The 26,987-nt window shown below is 44.4% G+C and overlaps 1 protein-coding gene across 1 annotated transcript in view; it reads left to right on the forward strand.

Annotated features, from left to right (window-relative positions):
- Nucleotides 1–1,155: 1,155 nt before the first annotated feature.
- The window catches only part of ARHGAP31 (Rho GTPase activating protein 31), a 133,153-nt gene continuing 107,321 nt past the window's right edge, over nucleotides 1,156–26,987 (forward strand). The window contains exon 1 of the mRNA XM_023213923.2: nucleotides 1,156–1,877. Within this exon, the coding sequence (XP_023069691.1) occupies nucleotides 1,778–1,877 (100 nt within the window). The 5' untranslated portion in view covers nucleotides 1,156–1,777. The remainder of the gene's footprint in view (nucleotides 1,878–26,987) is intronic.

The following is a 26,987-nucleotide window of genomic DNA, read 5'->3' on the forward strand; positions in this document are numbered from 1 at the left end:
GAGAAGCCAGAAATTCAGATCTTATATGAAATATCTTAACCTTTTAATACTAGCGACTAATTTTAAAACATTTTAAAGCAGGATGTCTGCCAGCCAAGCACATCTATGGGCCAGATCTGGCAGGCTGGCTATCAAGTTGCGACCTCTGACATAGAGAAAATGTCAAGGGTCAAAGTTCATAGACTGTTAAGGTGATACATAGAGAGACAGTGACTGTAAAGGGATTCAGTACCTAAAATGCTACAGATGCAGCTTTGCCAGCAATCTGAGCTGTATGACATACACCCCTACCCTTCAAGCCTGTCTATGGATTTGAATTTATACAGAAGTTTCATCTAATCCTCAAATGGTTAAATCACAAGAATTTGAGTGCTTTCTGTGTGCTGAGTACACAGAAGTTAAAGAATTTAAAATCTAACTGGAGAAGGAAAAAACATGCCCTCTTGAAACAACTTGAAACAAATTGTGAAACAACCTGGGAGACTGCTTTCTTCACATTTAAGGTGTCACAGGCACCTTAAATCCTGGTTTGTCCCCCCCAAATCCCTTCCATTTAGAAAACTTTGCAGTAGTGTGTGTGTGTGTGTGTGTGGCTTGAATTTGTAACCAGAAATCTGATTTCCTGGGCAGTGGTTACAAAGCTGCAACCTCTCTTTGCCCAGGGGTATCTTTACCCAGCCTGGGGTGGGAGTGAGCTGAGGTGGGGGGCGGGGGGAGGTGCACGGACGCTGCAGCGGAGGTTGGGATGGGAGTGGCCGGCGTGAAGCCACTGCCTGTCAGGTTTCTCCCCTGGAGTCCCCTCTTTGTCTCTGTCAGTACTCTTCAAGTGTTTGCGTAGCAGACAGGCGGGCACCGAAATAGAAAGTGTCAAAGATACGATGACAATGAGGATAAAACCAGGGCAGAGGGTTCTGAAAGTCCCATCCAGCACGCTCCCCGCAGAATGCCAGCACACCTCCCGCCGCTTCAAAGAGCCGGCTCGGCGGGGCAGGAAGCGGCGGCTGCGGCTGCTGATCCTGCTAGGAGAGCGCGATTTCCTCCGGGGCTGCCCAGTTATCTCTGGAGTCGCAGAACGGCTCTCGGGAGAACGTGTTCTCTACCCCCACCCCGTGCTCCTCAACCCACCCACCTACTTCCTCCAGCTCCACACACTCACAAGCACGGAGCTGCCAAAAATTTCCACCCTCCGCCCCCCTCCCTAGCTAACTTCCTTCCAGCGTTTCCTGAGCTGGATGATCCTAGGATTTGTAAGACAGGAAAAAAAGGAAGGCGTGAGGGCGGGCAGGAGGGACAGGATGCTTGTTTTTCGCTCTACCGAAGCCGACTGAAGGCGAGACAGCGGGCCCAGGGCGCAGGACCCACCGCAGCCCCCTGGGCAGTCTTCTCACCCCGCGTCCCGTCCTCACTTAAGAAGGCGGGGGGAGAGCTTGCCCTCCCTCCGAAGCGGAGGAGGAACACCCGGAGACACCGCAGGAGCCTGTGAAAGTCCCTGGGACTCCAAGTGAGGAAGTGACACTCCCAGGCGAGCCGGCCCGCGGCTGCCAGTCTGACGGCCTCGGCACGGCGGCCCCGGAGCGGCGCGGGGTGGATCTCAGGCTCTGCCGGCCCGCGCCCCGCGGGGTCCATGCGCAGGGCCCCCAGCCCAGGTTCTTCCATCTTCCGATGCGGCCCCCCAGAGCCGCGGGGCAGCCGGTGATCTAGCCCGGGAGCCCATCTTACAGCGGTGCCAAGCAGAGGGGCGGCAGAAACGGAGGGGCAGCCTCTTTGGGACTAACTCATGAAGAACAAGGGTGCCAAGCAGAAGTTGAAACGAAAGGGAGCCGCCAGCGCGTTTGGCTGTGACCTGACGGAGTATCTGGAAAGCTCGGGACAGGATGGTAACGTGCCTTGGCCTTTCCTCCACTTCTTTTTGTTTGAGGGAGAGATGGACTCTCTTGAGTTGTGTTAGAGTCGGTTCACAAGTTAATGTATTCCAGGCCTGTGCGCTCATTGTACTTTTTTTTTTTTTTTTTAAGAACATAAACGATTCTTAAGGTGCACAGCGCTGCCGTCCCGACGCGCGGAGGCTGCTGTGTCAGTCCTTCCGTTTGTCTCACACAAGCTGTTAATGGGTGGTACTGCCGCAAGTTTACCGGGCCACCTCAGGGGATGGGGGTGGAGGCTGCAGAGGTCCCGATCCTAAATCTGGCATGTTGGAAGGGAGGGAGGAGGGGTGGACATGTGCGGTGGTGGTCAGCGGGCTTCCCTGGGTACAAAATCATGACCGCCTTAGCTGTCCCTCCTGGGCTCTCCAATTTCGTCTGCTCACATCTTTTTTTATTAATGTGTTAGAAGGCAGTTGGGGGTGGGTGGTGGGGGAGGATCCTAATCGGGGGAGTGGTTGCGCAAACATTTCTGATTTTCTGAGCTGATGCCAAATATATAGTACCTCCACCCCCTTTCCAAACCCCCCCAAGACCTTTTCCCTCCTCTTGGCTTTCAGATTAACATTTGGTGTGTCAGACAAGAAGAGTGTTGTAAAAAGGTCAGAGGGCCTCGATTTTTAAATAGTTTAGGGTAAGCAGAGAAAAGGAAAACTTCTCTGTTTTCAAGGTCAGAAACGGGAGGGGGGGAGTTGGGGATGGGGGAATCCAGCGGAGACAATTTAAACATTTGTTGGGGAAGGGGGAAAGAAAACACCATCTACATTACAATAACAGCGTTTGAGCTTAGAAGTGTTTAATCATAGGAAAGTTGGAAAATTGAGCATTAAAGGACTCCTTTTGTAAGGTTGACTGGTTTTGCACTTACCCATGACAAAAAGGCCTTGTCTTCAGAAGCTTCAGCGAGGGGGAAAATAGCCTACTATATGGGCCATGTGTTTATACATAGATAGATACAACAAAGGGGAAAACATAAGGGCTGTGTAACTGTGCAGAATAATTCTGCCTCCAGGAAAATAATCTCAAAAACTATTTGATTAGTCCATATCGAATATGCATTTCAAAAACAGTGCGATGCTTTTGTTTCACTTCCGTTTTTTGGGAGACTCAGCACCACCTAGTAATTTGCAGTGGTGTGATAGTCCTGTGGTATTCTAGAGTTCAGTGTGCTGTGTCATTAGGACAAATAGCTTAGGATTTTAGAGCTTGGAGAACCACAAGTTTCAAAACTGACTCTTTTGAAATTGATGCATAACTGAACAATTCGTTGAATCCTCACAAACCATCTGGAGAGGTAGATTTGAGATAAAAATCACTTGGTTTGAGTTTTTTTGAGCATGAGAGAACTCTTAAGTATGCCTCTTAGCTACTGTCGTCAGAAGTTTACAATGAAATGCTTCCCTTCACCTGTTTTTGCAGGGGCCTTCAAGTTAACCTCCAGGTACACTAGGAATGCTCCTGGGATGCCAGCTTTCACCATGCGGGTGTTATTCTGGCCTCTACCTCAAAGCTATGAGAGTTGCATAGGGGTGCTTGCCAGCCCTGTTCATTCTTACAAACTAATAGATCATAGAATGAGCCAGAACCCCAGGGTTCTGTGAAGATACCTCAAAGGCAGCTTTAGGCAGCTGTTCTTTCACCTGCTTTATATTTTGGGCTTCTGCATATGTTTCATTTAGACAAAAAAAAAAAAAAAAAAAAAGGAAAGAGACTCCTGCTTAAAAGAATAGCAAACCAGTACCCAGGGTTCCCCACCCACCCTGGGGAGGAGGAAAAGAAGCCCAGAGGGGTAAATTGGCCTGCCTAAGGTCATACAGCTAATCATCAAGGATCAGAGGGCCCTTCCTGGCCTGTCAGGTTCCTCTGCCCTCCCTGGCTTCTATGTCTAAGCCAACATTCTCTTCTAATGATATTTTCCCCCTAAATTGAAAGCAGACAGAGCTGCTACAGGATCAGCAAACTTTCAAGACTGAGCATACCTGATGAGAGTTCAGCTTTGAAAGGAAAGGCAACTGACCCACTTAATGATCCACACACTGGTATTGTGCTACACGGAAATTAGGCATGCATAATACACTGCTTATGTAAATAAGAGTAATTAGAATTTATTTTTTCCCACAGCTCAAACTAGTTGGATAGGTTTTTTCCATATATTTGTCATAGTGTAGCATCAATGAACAAAGTTAGTGCTAATGGTTTTCTCTAAAGTAATGTTGCTTCTTCCTGGACTCTCTGAGACATGTATTGGTTTACAGACAAAGCCTGGACTCTGCTTCTGGAAGGAAAAGCTGAGCTGGGCACTGGTCCTTGGCCCAACACCTTGGAAGATCAGCCCAGAATGCTGAGGGTGAAAAGTCAGTGTGGTAACTGGGAGCCAGGGGGCTGGAGAAAGGCTCCCTGGACTAACATCATGGTTACTGAGCTTTGAAGGTCAAGGGTGGTGCAGTGGACCTGCACTGAGATAGGAAAAATAGGTTCGGGTCTGGGAGTACAAGGGGAGAAGGGAAGACCAAAGATTTAGGGACGCAAAGAGAGCCCCTGTCCTTGGACAGGGAAGGAAAGCCCTGAGCTGGAGTGGAGGACAAAGCAGGGTGACAACGAGCTATGCTCAGGGCATCTGAACGTGGGGACGCCACACGCCTGAGTGGGAACTCTGGGGAGACAAAGGCTGAAGACAGAGACTGAATGTCGTATGCTTCTGTAATTTGCTGAGGCTCAGTCCTGCTGCTTTCAGCTGGAGAAATCTGACAAGGCCAGGTGTGTGGTTTACAAATAGGTGTTCAGCTTAGGGCAGACATTGCTCAGGGTCAGTTGTCAACCTTAATCTTTGGGAAGCTGATGAAAAACAGAAACCCTTTCCTTAGAATCACACACACACACACACACACACACACACACACACACACAGACACACCGTGTATGCAATTTCTGCAGGTATCTGCACAGATGCCAATTTCAGACCCTGCTCTGATCACCCCTCACTGGCTATACAGGGGGCCTGATATCCAGGACCAATTTTCCCTCTTCTTTGACCACTTTTCTCTAGCCTGGTAAGAAGGGAGCAATGAACACTCTTAGCCTGGTAGGAACACTCAAGAATGGCATGAAGTGGCTCCTGGCAGACTTGCCCAGAGCCTGTTGCACTTCCCCTCCAACACAGTGGCTGCTGTCCCCAACCCCCAGCTCTCCCCTGGGAACCAGCTAACTTTCTCTTCCTGTCTGGAATAAAGGGAGATCATCTCTTCCTTACTGCTGCTGCTGAAAATAGTACAGTTTTCTTTTTCTTTTCTTGACCACTGAATAAGAAGGCCCTTGCTTCAGCTGTATAATGAAAACCACATCACGTTCCTGCCTAAGGTTGGAAGGTTGTGGGTGAAGCTCTGCAAGGTCGTAATGTGCCCATGGTCGTTTGCTACCTCTCCTTTATACGCCAAGTGTTCTGGGTGTTCTAGTAGAGCTTGGAGATGGTTGGGGCCAGGAGCCAAGAGACAAGTAAGAGAGTGTTATAGGGAAAATTGTCTTCTTTCTCTGGGTTGGCTTTACTTTAATGGCTGAGGATTTTTGGCTCCTCTGAGCAAACTTGTTCATTTTACCCACTCCCTGGTAAAAAGTGATACCGAGCTTCCAAGTTGACAAAGAAAAGAAGGGGCGACGATTGTGCCGAAAAGGGCTGCAGCTACCTGCGGCCTCTTCGCTGCACAAACTGCGCCCAATGTGTGCCCAAAGACAAGGCTATTAAGAAGTTCCTCATTCAAAACACAGTAGAGGCCACTGCTGTCAGGGACATTTCTGAAGCAAGCGTTTTCACCGCCTATGTATTTCTCGAGCTGTATGTGAAGCTACATTACTGTGTGAGTTGTGCCATTCACAGCAAGGTAGTCAGGAATTGATCTCATGGAGCCTGCAAGGACCAAACACTCCCACTCTGATTTAGATGTGCCTGTGTTGTCCTACGGTCTCCACCAAAGCCCACGTAAGGAGCTGAGTCTTTAAGGGCTGAGGAAAAACTGTCCTCTCGAGAAAAATAAAATGGAAGTTGCACTTAAAAAAAATTAAAAGGTGATATTGCTTGCTCTGGCCCCATGGCTCTCAGTGATGGCAACACATTAGAATTACCTGAGAGCTTTAAGAAAAAAATGCTGATGCTCAGACCCCTGTAAGAACAATGAAATCAGAGTCTTTCCTAGAATATGTGGATACATGGGCAGGGTGGTAATCTCTGCTCAGATTACAGACCATTTTCCCCTGGATAAGCAGCCTTAGCCATTCAGAATGCACCTTCTGAATGTTTGATAAGAACCATCAGCCTTTTTATTCCTAAAATTTTTTTCCTAGTTCTTACCACACCGAAAAAATATACATTAACATATATATATATGACATACCTTTAATATATAATGTAAATGTTTGATTTGAGGCATGACAGAGGGAGGGTTTGTAACAAATAAGTGCCCATTACAAATACGACTTCAACCTTGATGAGAGTAAGCCCCGGTATTTCAAAGAACAAGGACAAGGCAATGGGAACTTTTACATGTGACTCTTCTACATTTCTGAGACTAAATGATTCTCTTTCTTTGTTTATCTATTTATTTAACAAATATTTATTAAGGCACTGTGGTAGATACTGTGAAAAAAAAAAAAAAGATGGGCTGCAGGCTCAAGAAAGTTATGGTCTAAGGGATATGAACAAACTTTCAGATCAATTAAGCTTTGAAATTACCTGTCATAGCTGAAGGAAAAGCTGAAGAAGAAAATCTGAAAGTTTTGATCTCCAGTTAAATAGACAAGACACTCAAACATCAGCAGCAGCAAAGTCTTAGCAAAGAAGGTAAATATCTTCTGTTCAAGAAAATATTTAACCTTGAATGGAGAACGAAGGCAGGGGTTTTTTCTTTGGCTTAGTTGCTTCCTTTCCAGCAGCTTGCCTGGCACGTCGTGGTGACACCTTCCCTGACTAACTCTTCATCCTTTGGCTCTCAGCTTTGAAAGATTCTGGAAACCTTCTCTGATCCTCCTGAGGCAGGTGCCCCTGGTGGAGGATCCCATTAGGAATTTTGGAATCTTACTGCCTGGAATAGAATCCCAACTTTGCTTGTTCCCAGCTGAGTGACCCTGGAGCCAGTTGTTTACCTTCCCTGGGTCTCAGTATCCTCACTCATGAAATGATGATAATAGGATTGATATGAAAATAAATGAGTTAATATAGGTAAAGCACTGAGCAGAGGGCAAGCACATGGTAAACCATAAGTGTAGCTGTTATCATGGCACCCTGAGTTTACCCTAGCATCACCACCTACCATCCAGGACTGAGTGATGAGGCTCCAATTAAATGAGTAAATGATATGATAAGATTGAGCTAATCCATCACCAAAAGGGACCCGAAGCAGGTTGCTTGCCCTACTGAATGAGGAAGCCAATTTATGCAGGGATTTCTCACAGTCACTGCAGGGTGGATCATCAGTGTACACTCAGGAACTAAAGGTCACCTTTAAATTAAAGGGCCCTCAAAAGGCCTGAGAAAGACACAGCCACAGCCGGGCATGGTGGCTCACGCCTATAATCCCAGCACTTTGGGAGACCAAAGCGGGTGGATCACTTGAGGTCAGGAGTTTGAGACCAGCCTGACCAATGTGGTGAAACCCCATCTCTACTAAAAACACAAAAAAATTAGCTGAGCGTGGTGGCAGGGGCCTGTTATCCCAGCTACTTGGGAGGCTGAGGCAGGAGAATCGCTTGAACCCAGGAGGTGGAGGTTGCAGTGAGCTGAGATCGTACCACTGCACTCCAGCCTGGGCGACAGAGTGAGACTCCATCTCAAAAAAAAAAAAATTTAAAAAAAGAAAGAAAGAAGAACGCAGCCACTGCTGAGTCCAGCAGAACTGAAGCAGAAGTCGGGTCCTGGATGTAGAGCTTGTGGAGCGAGAACAGCAACTTTGTGGGCTTGAGTTTAGAGGGCGTCCCCGCATTTGGGCTCCCAGAATGAAACAGAAAGAATTGAAAAAGGAGAATTAGGCTTTAAACGTGGAGCAAACTGACTGGCTAACTTGAGGCCGAGCTGTAACTTACTCTGTGTAGTGTGGAGATGACAACCCACACAGAGAATAGAAAGAACCACTTCCACATGCCTCCCTTCTGCCCACTCTTTAGACCTCTGCCAAGAGCCCCTGGGCCACAAGGCAGCCTCACCCTTTCTTCTCCCCTGTCTACCCCCACTGGCTGCCAACCAGATGCCTTCCAGCTTCAGGAGGCTCAGGCTTGGGGGCTGCTGAGGAAGCCCACTCCCTTGTTGCCCCAGCCCTTCCCTGGAGCTAAGAACCGTCTGCAGGGTGAGGGAGAGCTGAAGGCCTGCTCTTGTACTGGCACAGAGGGAAACATGTTGAAACTGGGAACACATTTTCCCATAGCTGATGCTGTAAGCGGTGGACACTCTCCAGTGCCATTGGAACTGTAGTTTTTGATGCATTTGTTTTATCATCCTCCCCTTAGCTTGTTAGGCATCTGTGGGCTAGCCTGGGAACCTTTTCTGTAGGATGGAAGCAAGTGTGAGGGGAAACACATTCCGAATTCCAGAAGTTGACTGATCAAGACACTTCTGAAGCACTTGATGGGGACTATTTTTACCAGGAATCACCTCACTGCAGGGTTTTTGTGGCTGTGGGTGAGGCTCTGCAGCAGTGGGTGGAGAACGGGGATGGGGCTCTAAGTTCCAGGACTCTGGGCATAAGAACTGTCACTGCCCTGCCACCTCCCTTGCCATTAGCTAAGTCTAGCTAAAGATTCTGGAACAAAGTAGTGATAGAGTCTCCTAGTTGGGGCTACCCCCATTGCTCATTTCCTCCAGAACAGATCACACTTGCGCTGAGCCGCCTTCCCACCCTGGCCTCTGCGTCTCAGGACTCCACTTCCTTCTGGCGGTTCCTTCAGACCAGCCTTGAGGCCCAGGAACATGGAGTTAGCTTTCTTTCCATTCAGTGCTTGCTGTGTATTTAAGCCAATGTGACATTTTTCCACTTATCCCCAAGCTTCAAGTTATTTTTCTTTTTGCCTATGGGTACATGTCCTACCCAGTTTCCTGAGCTGTTTCCCCCTATGCACCAACACAAATGCCACTCTTGAGTTGAAGTGATCTTGCTATTTCTCCCCCAAGGGGCTAGCCTCAAGTACTGACTGAGTGAGGGCCACAGCCTGCTGGAACTTCAGGAGTCTAGATAGCACTCCCTGTCTCTCTAGACTTTGCCGCAGGATACAATTTAACTAAGGCTTCAAATTAAAAACCCCTGGGAACAAACAGGCTGACTGTAATTCAGAGGAGAGTAAGTATTGGTGCTAGATTTTTTTTCTAAGAACAGAATTTGATAGAGACAGATGAAAACATCAGGCTGCTGAGTGGCTGAAGGGAAGAGGAGGGAGAGGAGGTCTCTTTGAGGAAGAAAAAGGACTTAGGCGTGAAGCTTGAGTCCCACATCAGGCCTTGTTGTTATTTTCATTGGTAGTAAGTGCTACTTATCTGTGTTGATTGCTTACTCTGTGCCAGTCACTTTACACATGCAAAGTAATATTTCAGTATGTTTAAGAATTGGGCATTTGAATCCCCATTTTACAAAAGAGAAAACTGAGTGATTTAACCAAGTGATGCCGAGATTATAGAGATGGGAAAGGCAGAATTGAAATCAAGATCTGTATGACTCCTAAGGCCATGGTCTCAAGCATGAATCACATCTCCTAGGATAGCACATTTCATAATTTGGCATTAACAATTTTGCCCCAACCTATGAAAAATGATTTTTCTCCCTTTGCTTTGTTTTTCCCCCAGCCTAAACCATGAAGGCTCCTAACAACAAAGGACATTTGCATAGCACTTTACCCTCTGCAAGGTGCGTTTCACACACACGGATCTAAACCTACCAGCTTTGAAGCCCAGCCGGACCCTATCTTTTCCTCTCAGGTCCCTTGCCCACTGCAGCCACATCTTCTGGGTCAGGGGTACCCAATTTGTTATGCATTCTACCTGTTGTTTTCTTCTTTAACACTTTGTGTATGCAAATCGATGGCGAATTCCCCCCAAGGCAGATCTGGTAGCTCACTGTGGCTCTCTCAGGACGAGCCCCTTGTGGAACATGCAGCAGTTGATTCACTGACCCTAGTTCCTTCTTCAGAAAACCAGTGTTTGTGCCCTTCTAGGAAGCTCAGGACAAAGCACATGGCTAATGTGTTGGATTATCAGGAATCCAGTTGCTTAATGGTCCCCACAGGGGTTCATTGCTACTCCCAAATAGAAACTGACCCAGGCTTTGCACAGAACTCCCCAGAAACACCGCCTTTTCCTAGTGCTTCACCAATCACTCCTTGGTATGAACCACATTCTTGGCGAGGCCCCAGAACCAACTGAGTTTCTGGGATCGAGTCTCAGGCACTCTTTGTTCTCGTTTAAGCTTGGTTGATACATACCAGGCCCTGGTACCACGCCCATGGCCTGATGCTGGCCCAGAATACCTTGCAGGCCCCCTTCCCACCACCACTGGAGGAAGACGGGTGAATGTCACCCCTTCCCCCAAAAGCAACATATACCAGCTCTCACTGTTACAGACACTAGAAAACAGCTAGACATATAAGCTAGGATTCTGGCAAACTATAAATAAATCTATAGCCTATGTGAAGGCAATTGAGCGAATTTGTGTGATTATGCATATTTCTTTCCCCAGCTCTTTTTTTATTTTTTTTTATTCGAGATGGTGTCTCGCACTGTCACCCGGGTTGGAGTACAATGGCGCCATCTCGACTCACTGCAACTTCCACCTCCCAGGTTCAAGCGATTCTCCTGCTTCAGCCTCCCAAGTAACTGGGATTACAGGCTCCCACCACCATGCCTGGCTAATTTTTTGTATTTGTATTAGAGACAGGGTTTCACTATGTTAGCCAGGCTGGTCTTGAACTCCTGACCTCGTGATCCGCCCACCTCAGCCTCCCAAAGTGCTGGGATTACAGGTGTGAGCCACTGTTCCTGGACTCCTTTTCATGTTTTTAATCAGAACCTATCTGGAATGGGACTTTCAATTCAAGGCAACAAGTATATAATGGGATTCTAACATCCAGAGACTGTTGGCTTTACAGAGATGCTGTCAGGTTGCTCTTGACCTAAAGGATTCAAAGAGGGAAAACAACTAAAAGAAGTACAAAGAAGAATGGAATGAGGACTGTAGAGGATGAGCAAGCAGGGGACATGCACATGTGAGGCAGCCAAGTGAGAAAGAACCATCAGACAGAGTGGGTTGTTTTCACCAGGGGAAAAATCAGTAAAATTATAAAACAAGCATCATCTGACTGAGTTATGACAGAGGTATGGGAGGATGGGGTGGTTGGTCTCTAGAGGCAGGAAACCACAGGGATTTGCCTGACACTTGGAATTGGTCACACCCCTCTGCACCCTGGGGAAGAAGAGGCTTACAGCTGAGGGTACTTAGAGTGGTGAGGCTGAGACTGGCTGGGGTGACAGAAGCCTGCCTTCAGCTGCAGGGGAGTGAACCTGCCCTCAGGAGATGGCAAACCAGCTGATAGTAACAAGAGTGGCCTTTGATTTGCTTATCATGGCTTTGTCTGTCCCCTGCCCAAGCACAGAAGAATGGAGAATTCTGTTAAAATTAGCTGGGCTTGGTGGTGGGCGCCTGTAATCCTAGCTACTTGGGAGGCTGAGGCAAAAGAATTGCTTGAACCCGGGAGGTGGAGGTTGCAGTGAGCTAAGATCACACTACTGCACTCCAGCCTGAGTGATATAGAGTGAGACTCTGTCTCAAACAAACAAAAAAAAAGATAAAAGTTTTAAAAGTGATGCTAACTGACCCTCTGTTTCTTGATTAAATCTATCTGTACGGCATGAATGCCCAACTGCAGAGTCTTCGACTATATGGAAAGTTCTGTTTTATCCCCATCTTATAAAGGTGGACCAACTCAGAGAGGTTAAGTAACTTGCCTCATGTCACCCAGCCAGGAATTGGGAGAAGCAAGACTCCAGCTGTGTCTATCCAACATTAAATTCTCCTTCCATGGCTTTGTCTGCTCTTGACCCAACGAGACATAGCTGTGCTAGCAGTAAAACAGGTCTGATATGCAGAGCTCCATTTTGCCATGCATTGCCAAGGTGATAAGTTCAGTAGGATTTAGTTAGACGTAATAAAACTTCTGGCAATTGAGTTCCCATCCCCAGTTTTTCAAAGTAAAACACTTAGGTTCCAAATGGCAGGATTCTAAACAGAGAGCATGCCCTGTTACCATAAGTAGCCCCTTCCACCACTTCTTTCCCATCTGTTTCCTGCATGCTGAGTATTATTGGGAAACAATGATGTCAACTCTTCCATATAAATCTACACCTCCCTGCCAGCCCCTCCCCTACAATGCATATTTTTGTTCCTCTTTCTGGCTTTTGTCTTGCTGTTCTGCTAAGGACTCACGCTTTTGGCGACAATTGTTGGCTTTCTTTTTAATAAGTTTTAGCGATTTAAGCTTTATTGTGGCCTTCAAAGTGCACATGCTTTTTGGGGCCTATATTTGGAAAATCCTTTGCTTGGCTAATAGCTAGAATATGAGCTTGGTGCTAATGGAGAAGAGCCATTTTGCTTTCTGGAAAAGCAAAGCCAAATGCAGGTCTCTGAATCAAGCTCAGAGCTGAGGACAGAAAACGCTGCTTGGGTTGGGGGCCCTCTGAGGCTGCATTAAAGCTGTAGCTGACCTGGGCACAGAGCCTATAGCTAAAGGCCAGGAGAATATCCCCTTCAAGTAATCTGTAAAGGTCCTATTTTCCCCCATCCTAAGCCTGACTTCCAAATGGGGCTTCCTCAGTTTTCCTTTCTTTATACCTCTGAGGACAATTTGGTTTCAGATGGAAAGGAGGGCTAGTTCTCTGGGTACAGTATGAGTTTTGAATACAGAGTCCAAGAATTCTGGACCTCTCTTGTGAACCCTTGGGCAGCATTTCTCAAACTTTACCGGGCATAAGAAAGACTAAAAATGTAATTCTTACTTTTAAATTTTAATTTTAAAATTAAATATTAGTCAAATTTAGTATACTACTAGAGATACTCTTTAAATCCAGTTTTGGACTCCTTGAGACAAAATGGACATCTAATAAAAGTTTTCAAATGGGGCGGGTGCGGTAGCTCGGGCCTGTAATCCCAGCACTTTGGGAGGCGAGGCGGGCAGATCACTTGAGATCAGGAATTCAAGACCAGCGGGGCCAACATAGTGAAACCCCGTGTCTACTAAAAAAATTACAAAAATTAGCTGGGCATGCTGGTGCGTGCCTGTAATACCAGCTACACGGGCGGCTGAGGCAGGAGAATTGCTTGAACCTGGGAGGTGGAGGTTGCAGTGAGCCGGGATCGCACCACTGCACTCCAGCCTGGGGGACGGTGTAAGACTTTGTCTCAAAGAAAAAAGTTTCCAAGGCCCGGCGAGGTGGCTCGCGCCTGTAATCCCAGCACTTTGGGAGGCCGAGGCGGGCGGATCACGAGGTCAGGAGATTGAGAACATCCTGGCTAACACGGTGAAACCCTGTCTCTACTAAAAATACAAAAAAATTAGCCGGGCGTGGTGGCGGGCGCCTGTAGTCCCAGCTACTCGGGAGGCTGAGGCAGGAGAATGGCCTGAACCCCGGAGGCGGGGCTTGCAGTGAGCTGAGATTGTACCACTGCACTCCAGCCTGGGCGACAGAGTGAGACTCTGTCTCAAAAATAAAAATAAAAATAAAAATAAATAAGTTTTCAAACGGGAATTTGCATAGGTTGTGTAGTGTCTGGGTCCTTGGAGAACATATGATTCTACTGAATAGGTTCCATAGTTCCTAGGGCAGCAAGCTGTAAAGTGCTGCTGCAAGTCGGGATTCTGAGGTCCAGTTCCTCAGGGATTTTATTTTTGTTGGTCTGGGGTGGGAAATCCGCATTGTAAAGATGAGCTCCAGGTGATCTAATATCCTTGGCCTACTGATCTCACTTTGAGAAACACTGACTTAGCACATAGAAAGAAGCAGCTACGTGAAACGACATGATTTTTATTTTCTTCATTATACTTTAATATTGCCCAATATTTCAACAGTGAAGATATATTTTTATCTTTTAAATTAGAAAGAAACATTTCTAAAATTATTGTAGGAATAGTGTGTCTTGAGTCACTGGCTTTTTCATAAATGCCCTTTGTTTCAATACTTTTTTTTTTTTTTTTTGAGACGGAGTCTCGCTCTGTCGCCCGGGCTGAAGTGCAGTGGCGCGATCTCGGCTCACTGCAAGCTCCGCCTCCCGGGTCCCCGCCATTCTCCTGCCTCAGCCTCCCGAGTAGCTGGGACTACAGGCGCCTGCCACCTCGCCCGGCTAGTTTTTTGTATTTTTTAATAGAGACGGGGTTTCACCGTGTAGGCCAGGATGGTCTCGATCTCCTGACCTCGTGATCCACCCGTCTCGGCCTCCCAAAGTGCTGGGATTACAGGCTTGAGCCACCGTGCCCGGCCTGTTTCAATACTTATTTTTAGAAAAAGACTAAGTCTGTTAGTTTTTTTTTTCCTGCCCCTTAATAGATGCAGTATAATGAAGCCAATTAATCTTTCCGCAGTGTAGCAGGGTGGTTGAGCATATGGTTTGTTTGCTGATAGTCTACCATGGTTCAAGTTCCAACTCTACCACATGCTAGGTTTGTGACCATGGGCAAGCCACCAAACCTCTCTATGCCTCAGTTTCCTCATCTGTAAAGTAGAGATTATGATGATAATGGTACCTACCTCATAGAGTCATTATGAGCATTAAAGGAACTAGTGCACTGTTTGGAATTTAGTAAACCTTCCATACATGTTAACTGTGGTTATCATTTCCTTGATGATTGGAAATCTTACCGTGTTTCAGCCTTATACTAAAAGTGTGGTTCCTGGGTTATGCTACAGATGGTGGAAGTTGAAAAAGCTGAGAACAAATGTTCCAAGGTCCCCAACTATCCCTAGGGGCTTCTTTCTTTAAGAAATTCTCTTACATGACACAATTATTTATTTCCCTGGGGTGGATGTATAAAAATGCTAGTTTTAAGCTTCTAATCTGTTGATAAATATATCTGAGGTGGGAATGTGGCAAACTTTCTAAGTTTTATATTTCTTTAGCAATTAGAAAAAGCAAATCATCCAAAAATAATTCTTCCTGCCTTACAAAGGTTATGGTAAAAGGCTATAATCACAGTGACAGCCATCCAGCCTGATAGTTTCCATCTGTATTTCAGGAGAGTTATAAATCTGGCAGTGAAGCCTGTTTCCATCATTGATGGAACAATGTAAGTCCTGGATTTTTGCTGGGCCATATTACATCTCACATATGCCTATTTATTTGCCCCAAAACTGCATTTTGGAAGTTGACGGAATGAGGTAAATCTGGCCTGAGAGTGAATCCAAGTATGAATTAACGGCAAAAAAAAAAAAAAAAAAAAACCACCTTCGTAGGTAGGAAGAGCAGCAGCGCGTATAGATCAAGGGATCCATCCCGTACTCTTCAGGACCGGAGTCACACACGGAGCGTTGTCTTTATTCTGGAGCTGCATTTTAACATGGAAGCTTGTACACAGAATTATATTTAGGAAGGTGATCAGAAGAGTGAAGGATTGTAAAATGCTACAGATGACAAATGAAGTTGCTGAAAATGTTTATTATAGACAAGTAAAAGCTGCTTCCTTTGCAGACATGACCATGCTGGCCTCTCTGGGTTGTTGTGTTTGTTGTCGCTTGTCTTAGTTTCCTATTGCTCCCTAACAAATTACCACAAACTTAATGGCTTAAAACAATACAAATCTATTAGTTTTGTAAGTTAGAAGTCCAACACAGCTGTCACTAAAGTCAAGGTGCAAGATGTATTTCTGGAGGCTCTAGGGAAGAATCCATTTCCTTGCCTTTTCCAGCTTCCAGAAACCACCCACATTCCTTGGCTTATGGCACGTTCCTCCATCCGTCTTCAAAGCCAGCCATATTGCATCTCTTCCACCATTTGTCCAAAGTCATGTCTTTCTCTTCCCACAGTGGGAAAGCTTCTCTACTTTCAATGACTCATGTGATCAGATTATGCCTACTTGTATAATCCAGGATGCGATCCCCATCTCAAGGTCCTTAACCTAATCACATCTGTAAAGCCTCTTTGCATAGAAGGTAACATATTCACAGGTCCCAGGGATTATGCATGGACATCTTTGAAGGGCATTATACTGCTTACCACCCTCCAGAAAGATGTCACACTGGGCAAATTGCCCATACCTGATGACCTTTGAAGTCTTCCCCAATTCCTAAACGTGGTCATTATATGATTTTTTAAAAAATTTTATTTTAGACAGGGTCTCACTTTATCACCCAGGCGAGAATGCAGTGGTGCAGTCTTGGCTCACTGCAGCCTTGACTTCCTGGACTCAAGTGATCCTCCTGCCTCATCCCCTCAAGAAGTTGGGACTACAGGCATGCACCCCCACGCCTGGCTAATTTCTGTATTTTTTGTAAAGACAAGGTTTCACCATGTTGCCCAGGCTGGTCTCAAACTCCTGGACTCAGGTATTCCACCCACCTTGGCCTCCCAAAGTGCTGGGATTACAGGTGTGAGCCACTGTGCCTGGCCAATTAATCCAATTTGGTACACTCTTAGAAATACTCCCTAAATTCCATTTCCAATTGCTTGAAACAAAATGGACAGACAGAAAGCCCTGTATGTCAGAGTTTGTGGAGAACATGTCATTTTACTAAATGAGTCTCTAGTTTGTAGACTGCAAGTGTAAAGTGTTGCTGGCCTGTCAGTAATATGCGTTCAGCCCTGTTGACTGCTGAGGAAGCCAGAAGTGATGGAATCATGGTTCCCATCGATTGAGAACTTGCCTTTTGCCAGGTCCTGTACAAATGTTAACTTCTGTGTCTCTGAAAACAGCCCTAGGAGATCAGAGAAGAAAATAGAGGGTGGGTGCAGTGGCTCACACCTGTAATTCCAGCACTTTGGGAGGTTGAGGTGGGAGAGTTGTTTGAACTCAGGAGTTCAAGACCACCCTGGACAATATGGCAAAACTCTGTCTCTACAAAAAAAATACAAAAATTAGCCAGGCATGGTGGCATGGGGCTGTGGTCCCGGTTACTGAGGTGAGAGGATTGCTTGAGCCCAGGAGGTCAAAGCTGCAGTGAGCTGTGATCGTGCCACTGCACTCCAGCCTGAGACACAGTGAGACTCTGTCTCAAAAAAAACATCCCCCCCAACTACCGCCACCACCATGGAAAAGTTGTCTTCTTCAAAACCTGTCCCTGGTGCCAAAAAAGATTCGGGACCACTGGCTTAGACAACTACCATTTAGCGAGAGCACTTTGAGTTAGGTAATGCCTGTTGTAAATGCTCACATGCTTGGGAAGATTAAAGGCACTACCAACGGTTTTTTAAAAATCTCAGGTCTCAAAAAAGAAAATAAAATAAAATACAATCTCAGAGAAGTGAAATGATTGCCCAAAACCACATAGCTGGTACTTGGCAAAGCCAGAATTCCATCTAAGTCCTGTCTCAGTCCGTCACACTACATGGTCCCTTTCTAAATTATCCTCCTGTCAAGCTGACCGGCATTCACAGGAGAAGCAGCTAGAGAACAATAGATCACATCGGCTAATTGAATGCCTTGGCCACACAGGGAGCCCAGGCTCAGGCTTCAGGGGTCAAAAGAGAAAATCAGTTAGGGACTTGGCCTGGAAAAGCTTCCAGGAGAGCAGCCAGAGATGACACAACAACATTCTGTGGTCACCCAGTGGTGTGCAAGAAAGGAGATCCAGACTCCAGAACAGATTCTTAACCAAATGATTCACCCTCCAGGGAGTTCTTGCCTTGGTAATACGGTGCAGACGGGGGGTCCCCAAACCCCAGGCTGCAAACAGGTATGATCCATGATGGTCCCTTAGGAACCAGGCTGCACAGTAGGAGGTGAGGGCAGGCAAATTTCTACCGCCTGAGCTCTGCTTCCTGTCAGATCAGCAGCATTTCTCATAGGAGCGTAAATCCTATTGTGAACTGTGCACGAGGGATTTAGGTTGCAGGCTCCTTATAAGAATCTACCTAATGCCTGATGATCTGAGATGGGACAGTTTTATCCCAAAACCATTCTCCCCGCCCCATCACCACCATGGAAAAGTTGTCTTTCATGAAACCAGTCCCTGGTGCTAAAAACGTTGGGGACCACTGGCTTAGATGACCACCATTTAGCGAGTTTTTTTTTTGAGTTAGGTAATGCCTGTAGTAAATGCTCACACGTCTGGGAAGATTAAAGGCACTACCAACTGTGTTTTTTTTTTAATCTCAGCGGGAATTCATCTAATCAACTTCCTTTTTCCCAACCCTAAATTGGAATTAACTGAAGAAACAGGCTTTTAAAGGGGAAAGGACAGCTTTGAAGGATAGACATGCGGATGAAGTGGGTGGGCTGGTGGGATGCTAACTTCCAACAAGGCAGAAAGTGGTCAATGAAGAGCATAGAAGTGACAGCCTATATTCCCCTTCATCTGCCTCCAGCTCCCCATCACTCCTGTCCATTTTAATGCCAGTAGATTCCCCAGTTGACCAATCGTCTCCATTCCCAGTGTTTCTGCCCTAGAGTAGACCCCTGTTACCTCTCACTTCCAACCGCTGTCATAGTTTCCTCCCTTGAGTAAAAAGAAAATGAGCTCCTTGAAGACTGGCACCCATTCTCTGTTCATCTGCGTATTAGGTGTCTGCAGGGCTGGTTCGTTTCTGGAAGCTCTAAGGGAGAATCCTGCCATTTCCGGCTTCTAGAGACCTTCCTTATTCCTTGACTCATGTCACCTTTGCTCCTCAGCCTCCATCCTCACATTGTCTTCCCTGTCTGATCTCCTACGTCTCTCTTGTGAAGTGATTACATTAGGACCACTCAGACAATCCAAAATAATCTCCCCATCTCAAGATCTTTAATTTGATAACATCTGCAAAATCCCTTTTGCCATATAAGGTAACATTCACAGATTCTAGGAATAAGGATGTGGACCTCTTTGGGGGGACATTACTCAACAAACCACAATTTGTTTTCCCACAGGACATGGTTGGCTAGTAGATAGCATTCACTTCGGTGAAGAGAATAGAGTGGTGATTATGGGAGTGGAGGAAAAGATGGACATCAAATGCCACCATCTGCTAAGCACTTATCAGGCATTGGGTCAGCTGGGACACTGGGAGGAACAGGTATTATCTGTCCTGGGGAGGGAATGTGGGAGAGAGGGTCACAATCCCATGCAGAAGATGGACATATCTTCAACTGATTCTCACACAAACCACAATAGGAAATAGATTACATCAGTTCTGACTCAGAGGAGTGGGATCTTAAAAGATGACTGGAATCTGAGTAGTCTCTGTCTGAAGGGAAGATATTCCAGACAGACGTAACAACATAAATCAAGGTAGAGTGGTAAAAACAGTACAGCAGGATCAACATTCTCAGAACAAAGGTGACAGTATCTATCTGCCTGAACTCTATGTTTACAGGAACAAATGGCTAGTTGAGTGACCATTTTAAATCTTCCAGGGAAAAGAGAGTGGTGAAGACAAATGTGTCCATTTAAATTCCAGACTGATAAAGGAAGGGGAAGCTCACAAGAGCCATATTTAAAACCACCTTGTCCTTTTTGTTGTTTTTGTTGTAGCTGTTGAAAAAAAATTGAACCCCCATCAGGGAATAAACTTATTTCAGGTGGAGAGAAAAGGAGGTACCTGGGGCAATTCTAAACCAGAGTTTCAAAATTTGTTCCATTTATTTATAATTTTAGGAAATTTCATTTCACTCAGTCCTGGGATGATAACTAGAAGAATGTTTAACGTTTCAAATCCAAGTTATATTTGAGGTGAAAGACTTTGTTATGTTCCTTCTCACCCGCTTCCTGGTCATGCTTCTACTCCCTCCTATCTCTTTTTGTTCCAGCCTTCTCTTCATCTTTGTCATTTCCCCAATTTGAGAAACAGTGCAGGATATGATTGAATAAGGAATAAACACCTGACACAAGTACAAACTGTCTTCTTCTCTTGTAAAATTACAAAAATAATAAAATAAAATAGCAAAAGTAATTGTTAACAACAACAACAACAACAACGTGATTTATAAAGTATAAAGTCCCCTCTCACATCCTTGCAGTCCCATTTGTCAGTTATCAGTCTAGACAGATTCATCTAATTCGGTATAATGGAGCTTTCCGCAAAGACGGAAACTTGCTCTATCTGTGCTGCCCGCTATGGCAGCCACTAGCCACATGTGTCTGTTGAGCACTTGAATGTGGCTGGTGCTACCCAGGAACTAAAGCTTTAATTTTAATTAATTTAAATGTGGCTATTGGCAGTTATACTGCACAGCACAGAGACCTTTCTCCGTGTGTTTACTAAAAATTCACATGCAGATTGATATTTTTCGTTCTTTTCCCTGAAAAATAAAGTTATATCATACACATGTTCTGAAATATGCTATTTTCAAGTGAGAGTAGACCTTGGAGAACTATCCATTTTGTAACTATAATTGCTTTCTTTCTTTTTAATCACTGGATGGGATTCTACTGAATGGATGGTTTTTAAAGTGTTAATTATTTTTAAAACCAGATATCACATTCTTGTTGTTTAAAATGTAGAAGACTCTAAAGAGTATAGCAAAAAAACTTCCCTCCCATCCCTGTCTCCAGGTTCTCTTGTTTCTCTTGCCAGAAGCAACTAGTGTTAATTTTCTTGGAAATCCTTCCAAAGATATTTTGTGTATATACAAGCAAATATACATACGTTTTATTTTTAAAATCATAATTTATTTTACCATTTCTTTGTGTATGAAACTTTCTCCTTTTACAAGTTCCTGTAATACTTCATTTATTATCTAAATATTGATCACTTATCTATTGAATATATGAGCCACGTATCATTTTCATTGATAATTTCTATTGTCTATAAATTGTTAAATATCAATAATGGCTTCCCTTTGCTGAAGGAATGAGGGTAGAATTTACTAGCCCACATAGTTCTAATTATAGTTTAAACTTGTTTTCCAGTATTCGTGAGGGATTTTGTCTGGTCAATTGATATTCTGTCAGCTGGACAGCTGGAGTTTAGACCCTGGAGTAAAGCTGAGGCTGAGAACAGGGAAGACTTAGAAGCTGTCTGGCTCACAAACTGGCATATTCATGCATCTTGGTCACAGTGGTTATCCAGGCCAACCTGGCACAGATCACAGAGACCCAGGAAGACTGGCAGAAGAAGGTGAAATGGAGGTGGCAGCCTAAACTGAAAACATATCCTGAAGTTGAGTATCTATATTTTTGCAGATGCTGTAACCAGAGTATATCTTAAGGTAGGATCAGAAAACATTTATACCCATAGATTCTTATAGTGGGCAAAAGGAGAATGTCTTGATAAGAGCTTGTCACCAGTGACACTCACTAAATCCATCAATGGCTTTCTAATGCCTGCAAGACAAACACCAACTCCATCAACACCAACAAGGTTTACTGCCTTCACATGCAGTCACCTGCTTCCTTTGCAGCCTCAGTGGACACATCTCCAGACAAGAGCATTATCCCTGGCCACACTCTACCTCTCGCAGTTCCTCAAAAGTGCCATGCTGCTCTTGCCTCCAAGTTTTTGCTCCTTCCTCTGTTTGGAACACTCTCCTCAACTCTCTTTTTAGCCTCACCTTGGGCCTTGCCAACTCCAACTCATCTTTTGCATTTCAGCTCAGATGTCTCATCCTCCAGGATGCCTTTCCTGGTCCTTCAGAAAAAGAGTTAGGTGCCCTTGGTGTGTGTTCTCATTTTATCCTGTACTTCCCCAACACTGCTGTTACCATCCTCACGCCCACCTTATCCCTGTCTCATCCTAGACTCTGAATGATCCTGGGTCATCTCTGTGAGACTCAGGAACTGTGTCTTCCGGTGTTCATTATTTTGTTACCAGTGCCTAGCATAATGCTTATAAATATGGGTTGACTGAGTGGCTGGGTCCAGAGAAGGGCAATGCTGTCTTGGGATTGCGTAGTAGTGAGGTGGAGGTGGAGGAGTGTTCTGTACGAGTGTTTTGCACATATGTGTGCATCTGTCATGTGTCTGTGTCCATCCAATGTGGAGACTGTAGAGATGGCAAAGGGATCCACTGGTGGAGGTCAGGATTGTCTTCATTCTGCAGATAATCATCATCTGGTCTTAAGCAAATCATCATACTCTGTTTCTCAATTTCTTCATCTAAAAGAAGGGTGAGAATTAGGTGAGATAATATAAGCAAAAGGACTTTAAAAATACAATATGAATACTATGCTTGTCCTGTAGTTTAGGCACTTGTGTTCAGAAAGAGCTAATGGCACCAGAGCCTGTATTTACTGATAGGCTGTGAATGGAATGAGTCCTTGTAGACATGCCCCACTGCCATAGTGGAAGGAAATTGGCAGAGCTGTTTTCCTGACATAACCCTCCTCGCGACCCTTGTGCCTCCCCCCAGCCTGACAGCTTCAGCCATCTGCTACCAGCAGAATTCCTCCAGGGCCTTCTAGTACATTGTCCAGGTGCATAGCTGGGGATCCCCAGGGGACCGCCTTTCACGCAGTACCAAGGTCAATGCAGAGATAAGTGAACTAGGAGATAATAAGTCATTTTAGAGCTGAAAGAATCTTAGAAAATCTCTATCCAAACCTCTTATTTAACACTCAGAGAACCTGAGGCCCTGGCTGAATAAGTTGCCTGAAAAGATGCAGCTGGCTCGTCGCATTTCTGGCTGGCTGTTTGTGTTGGTCAGAAATCACAGGCCAGTGTGTTTCTCAGAACCAGCCAGCATCGAGGACCTCTGAAAGGGTGGGAGGAGGATAAGATGATGGTGCCTTTAGAAGAGAAGACTTCCAAAAGTAAGACTACCTCACAGTTTGTGAAACATATCATTGATTATACAACTAGTTACAAAGATGACACATATTTAACAGCATGGAAAGATGTCTAAGAACAGATTAAGTTAAAAAGTTTACAAAACAGCATATACAGTGTAATTCCATTTGGGTAACTATATAGATATAAGAAAAAGTCTGGAGGAAAATACTCAAAAACATTAGCAAGAGCTTTCTCTGGATGGATGCTTTTCTCTTCTGTGTATACTCCTGTTGCTGTGTTGTCTGAATTGCTTTTTGTAGCAATGAACATGTATAATGTTTATATTTTGAAAAACCAAAAAGGTTGCTTTCATTCTATAAAACGTACATATTCCCTAAATTATTCCAAGTTTCTTTTACTTCGGTTTCATTTTTATCAAACACATTTTATTATCTGCAACTTGCTCTCCTCAGTGAGGCCTCCATCTATCTGTAAGAAGCCTAAACCCAATTTTGAACACCTATACAAAATAATTCAATTGCCATATGACATTACAAAGTCATCCCCTCTGAACTTAGCTGCAGAGCACAGATCACCTTCTAGTGAACTTGCCAAATTCGGGTTATGATTCTGCCAAGGAAAAGACAAGACCCTGGCCTGTGATGACTCTGCAAAGGCCCAGCTTCCCCCTGCCACCTCTTAAGGCCTTGCTAAGAAATCAGCCTGACTCACAGTCCCTGGGGACACTGCTTGGGACTAGGGGTAAGGCAGCCTTACAAATGTTTGGTGTTGCATACTCAAATCTCTGACGTGGAGAGATAAAGAGCTTGGTTTGGTGCAAAAGGGGAGCTAGCTGCTGCCTGTGGATGCTGACCAGCAGCTGACAATAGTAAGAGGCTTGCACAACACAAACAGAGAGTGTGCAACAAATTGTATTTGGTTTGTAAAAATGAGGTCCAAGTTAATAGAAGGACAGAGAACTTGCCAAAATGCTGGGGTGGGGAAGGGAGAGAGTCACTAATCCTTAGATAGCACATCACAGAGTACTTTTACAAATTGTCTCATTGTTCTTCAAAATCCTATGAAGTCATGAGGCATGTAATTATCACACATGCTGTCTAATGAGGGCACTGATGTTCCCCAGGGACATAAAGCTGGTAACACCAAATCTGTGGCCTTTATTACTACCTCCCTAGGATGCAAGATCTATGTACACAGCATGTGTGTTTAAAGCTCGGGATGGGAATCAGAACTATGTATTAGTCGTGTGACCTTGCAGCATTCTCTTCATCTTTCTGAGCCTCAGCTTCCTCATCTGTAAAATGGGATCATAATACCTGTCTAGCTTGCCCCATGGAGTGGGGATCTAACAAGACAATGGATGCAAAAATAGTGTGCTTTGAAAATAGTGGGTTGTTAAAGGAATAAAAAGTGTGATTAATCTCCCGGTGCAGTACTGAGGGATATAGGTTGAGAATAACTTTCTCTAAACAGAACTGTTGTTTTAGGACTGGATAAACTTGATACAGCCCACAACAATCCTACAACCCCCGCCATTTCCCTAGGAAGCCAAACCTATTTTCACACCCCTGTCCTGTGTAGGGTACACTCAGCTTTAAAGATAGGTAATCAGATTTCTGGGAAAAAGAGGAATCCCTGGCCAGCAGCCTCTTCTCTCTGAAACCCTGAGCTGGAGTGAGCTTGAGTTGGGGGCTCTTTGTGAAATTGTTGCTGTGGGGCCCATACTTTAATCTTAAGAAATTGTGTTTGCCTGCTTATTTTAAAGGATGGTTTAGTACAAAAACCTCAAGTCTGTGCTCTGCTTTTCCCATCACAGAGGCCACTAGCGAGGCCTTGGAGGGAAGGCTCTAGGGTTCCCCACCCTGCTTCAGCCAGAGAACTCTGCTTTCGTGCTATTTGTTTTATGCTTTGGGGTGAAATTTATCTGAACAAAGCACTTCATGCTTAAAAAAATAAGTTGAAAACCACTGCTGCTTGAATCTGCAAATCAGCAAAACTTCTTTTGTGCCGCAGGTCACCCACCCAGCCAACCATTTATCCCCCATGTCTCTCCTGTCTTTGCTCTGCCTGACCTCACTAATACCTGCTTTCTGTGATCAGGCTTACTCCAGAACCTTTCCTCCGGGCAGTCCAGGTGTTTTGTTTTGCGTAAGACATTTTGTAAATAGCCTGCAGAATACATATGCAAAGCCATGTATATTTTTGTTTGATAAGAAATGCTCAGCCCTAATACGTCATGTGATGTTTTATGTTTTGTATGGTATGCCACATTTCTATTTTCAATAGAAGCAGTAAAGAAATAAGGCAGAATTGAAGTGCTGATATTAATGCCACGTAATACCAGCATTTCTATGAATAGTTCTCAGCCCTCCTGCCACTATGGGTATAAATATTTCTTATGTGAACACTAACAACACAGCATAATTCCTACCACTACAGATTCATCCCAATTACTGTAGGAGGAAAGGGAAGAAAGAAGAAGTGAGAGGGAAAAAGAAAGGAAGGAGGATAGGAAGAATGGAATTAGAAGCTGGTACAGAAAAGTACAAGGTAATTTAGAATTTTTGAAGTAGTTGACTAAGTGGAAGTACTATTGTGACATGGGGTAAGATTCTTCGCTAAGCCTCAGTTTGCTTATCTGGAAACTGAGGAATATGGAGATAAAAATATTTGCTTTGATAAACCTAAAAGAGATATTGTGAGGACCAGCTGAAGTAGTGAATAGGAAAGGGACTTTAGTTAAAGAGGGAATTGCTGTTCTTTCAGCTGAAGAGTCCTGTCAATTTTTTCACTGTTTTTAAATAGATGGTCTGAAGGATTAGGATCTTTCCCTCTTTCGATTTTATTTTGGAGCACCCCCCAGGGCAACATACTGAGACTTGGTCTCTACCAAAAAAAAAAATTAAATTAGTTGGGCATGGTGGCTCATGCCTGTATCCCCAGCTACTCAGGAGGCTGAAGTGGGAGGACTGCTTGAATCCAGAAAGTCGAGGCTGCAGTGAGCTATGATCACACCACTGTACCCCAGCCTGGGTGAAAGATCGAGACCCTGTCTCAATAATACCCGGCAGTTTCTACAGAGTTTTCAGATGCTAGGTCTAATGGTTTTTCACTGGTGGACTTTCAGAATCGATTTAAGTTGTCTCCACTTGAACTCTTGAAGGTGTAGTAACAATATTTCAAAGATGGCATTATTGACACAGAGGTTGTGCTCTGATCTTTTTAAAAACATAGTCTAATAATTTGAGTATTGCATTAAATATAATTTTTCTACCCAGTAGATGCAGGTCAGCTTGATTTTTCTTAAACCTTACCTTAGTTAGCAAATTAAGGAGATACTTTACTTCCTGATTAATTTAATTCTGTTTCATAGAGCCTATAGAAGGAACAGTTCTCTCTTTTCTTGGCTAGGGTAGAAATTCACAAATAATATATTTACTTATTTTACCTAGACTTTTTCTCTAAGACAGCTAGAACGTTTTTACTCTTTCATACTTCTAATTTAATACTGTAAAATCAGTCTCTCGCTTATAATTATTTTGAGTTAAACATTTAAATCTCTAAAAATTCAAAATCTAAGCTCTGGTAGTAGAGAATGCAGCAATAATTCAATAAACAAATATTCCTGGGAAAAAATTGAGAAGGTGAAAACAAGCTAAACTACATTCCAGTATTAGATGGACCTCCATCTCTTGGTCCAATAACCTGCCCATTTTTTTTACATACAGGTCAGATTGCTCCAAAAAAACAAAAAAATGCCTTTTCAAAATAAGCAATGCTGCTGGTCTAGTCTATCTTGGGACTCATTGTTAAAAATTCTTCCCTTCTGCTGCCTTCTTTTGGGTGATACCAAACAAACATTAACAACTGTGGAACAGATGTTCTAACTGGTGAGGATTCCAAAGCTCGGCTCAAACGCATTTTCAACCAGAACAAGACACCAACCACAGAGATTAATCTTCTGGTATGGGTGTTATGAGATAAAAGCACCTTCTGGATTTAATCATATATTTTGTAAAAATAACCTCTAAAGTTTTTTTTTGTTTGTTTCTTTTTAAGGATGGGTCAGAAAAATGTTCTATTTTGTGAGCCCAAGTGTCATACAAATACTTATGTTGGTGTTTTGATTTTAGACAAAGATAATTGCTTTCTGTTCTGCTGTAATAACTTTTAAAAAGATAATTTCTCTGCCACCT

This window comes from Piliocolobus tephrosceles, chromosome 2, assembly GCF_002776525.5.
Source record: "Piliocolobus tephrosceles isolate RC106 chromosome 2, ASM277652v3, whole genome shotgun sequence".
In the NCBI taxonomy this organism is placed as follows: Eukaryota; Metazoa; Chordata; class Mammalia; order Primates; family Cercopithecidae; genus Piliocolobus; species Piliocolobus tephrosceles.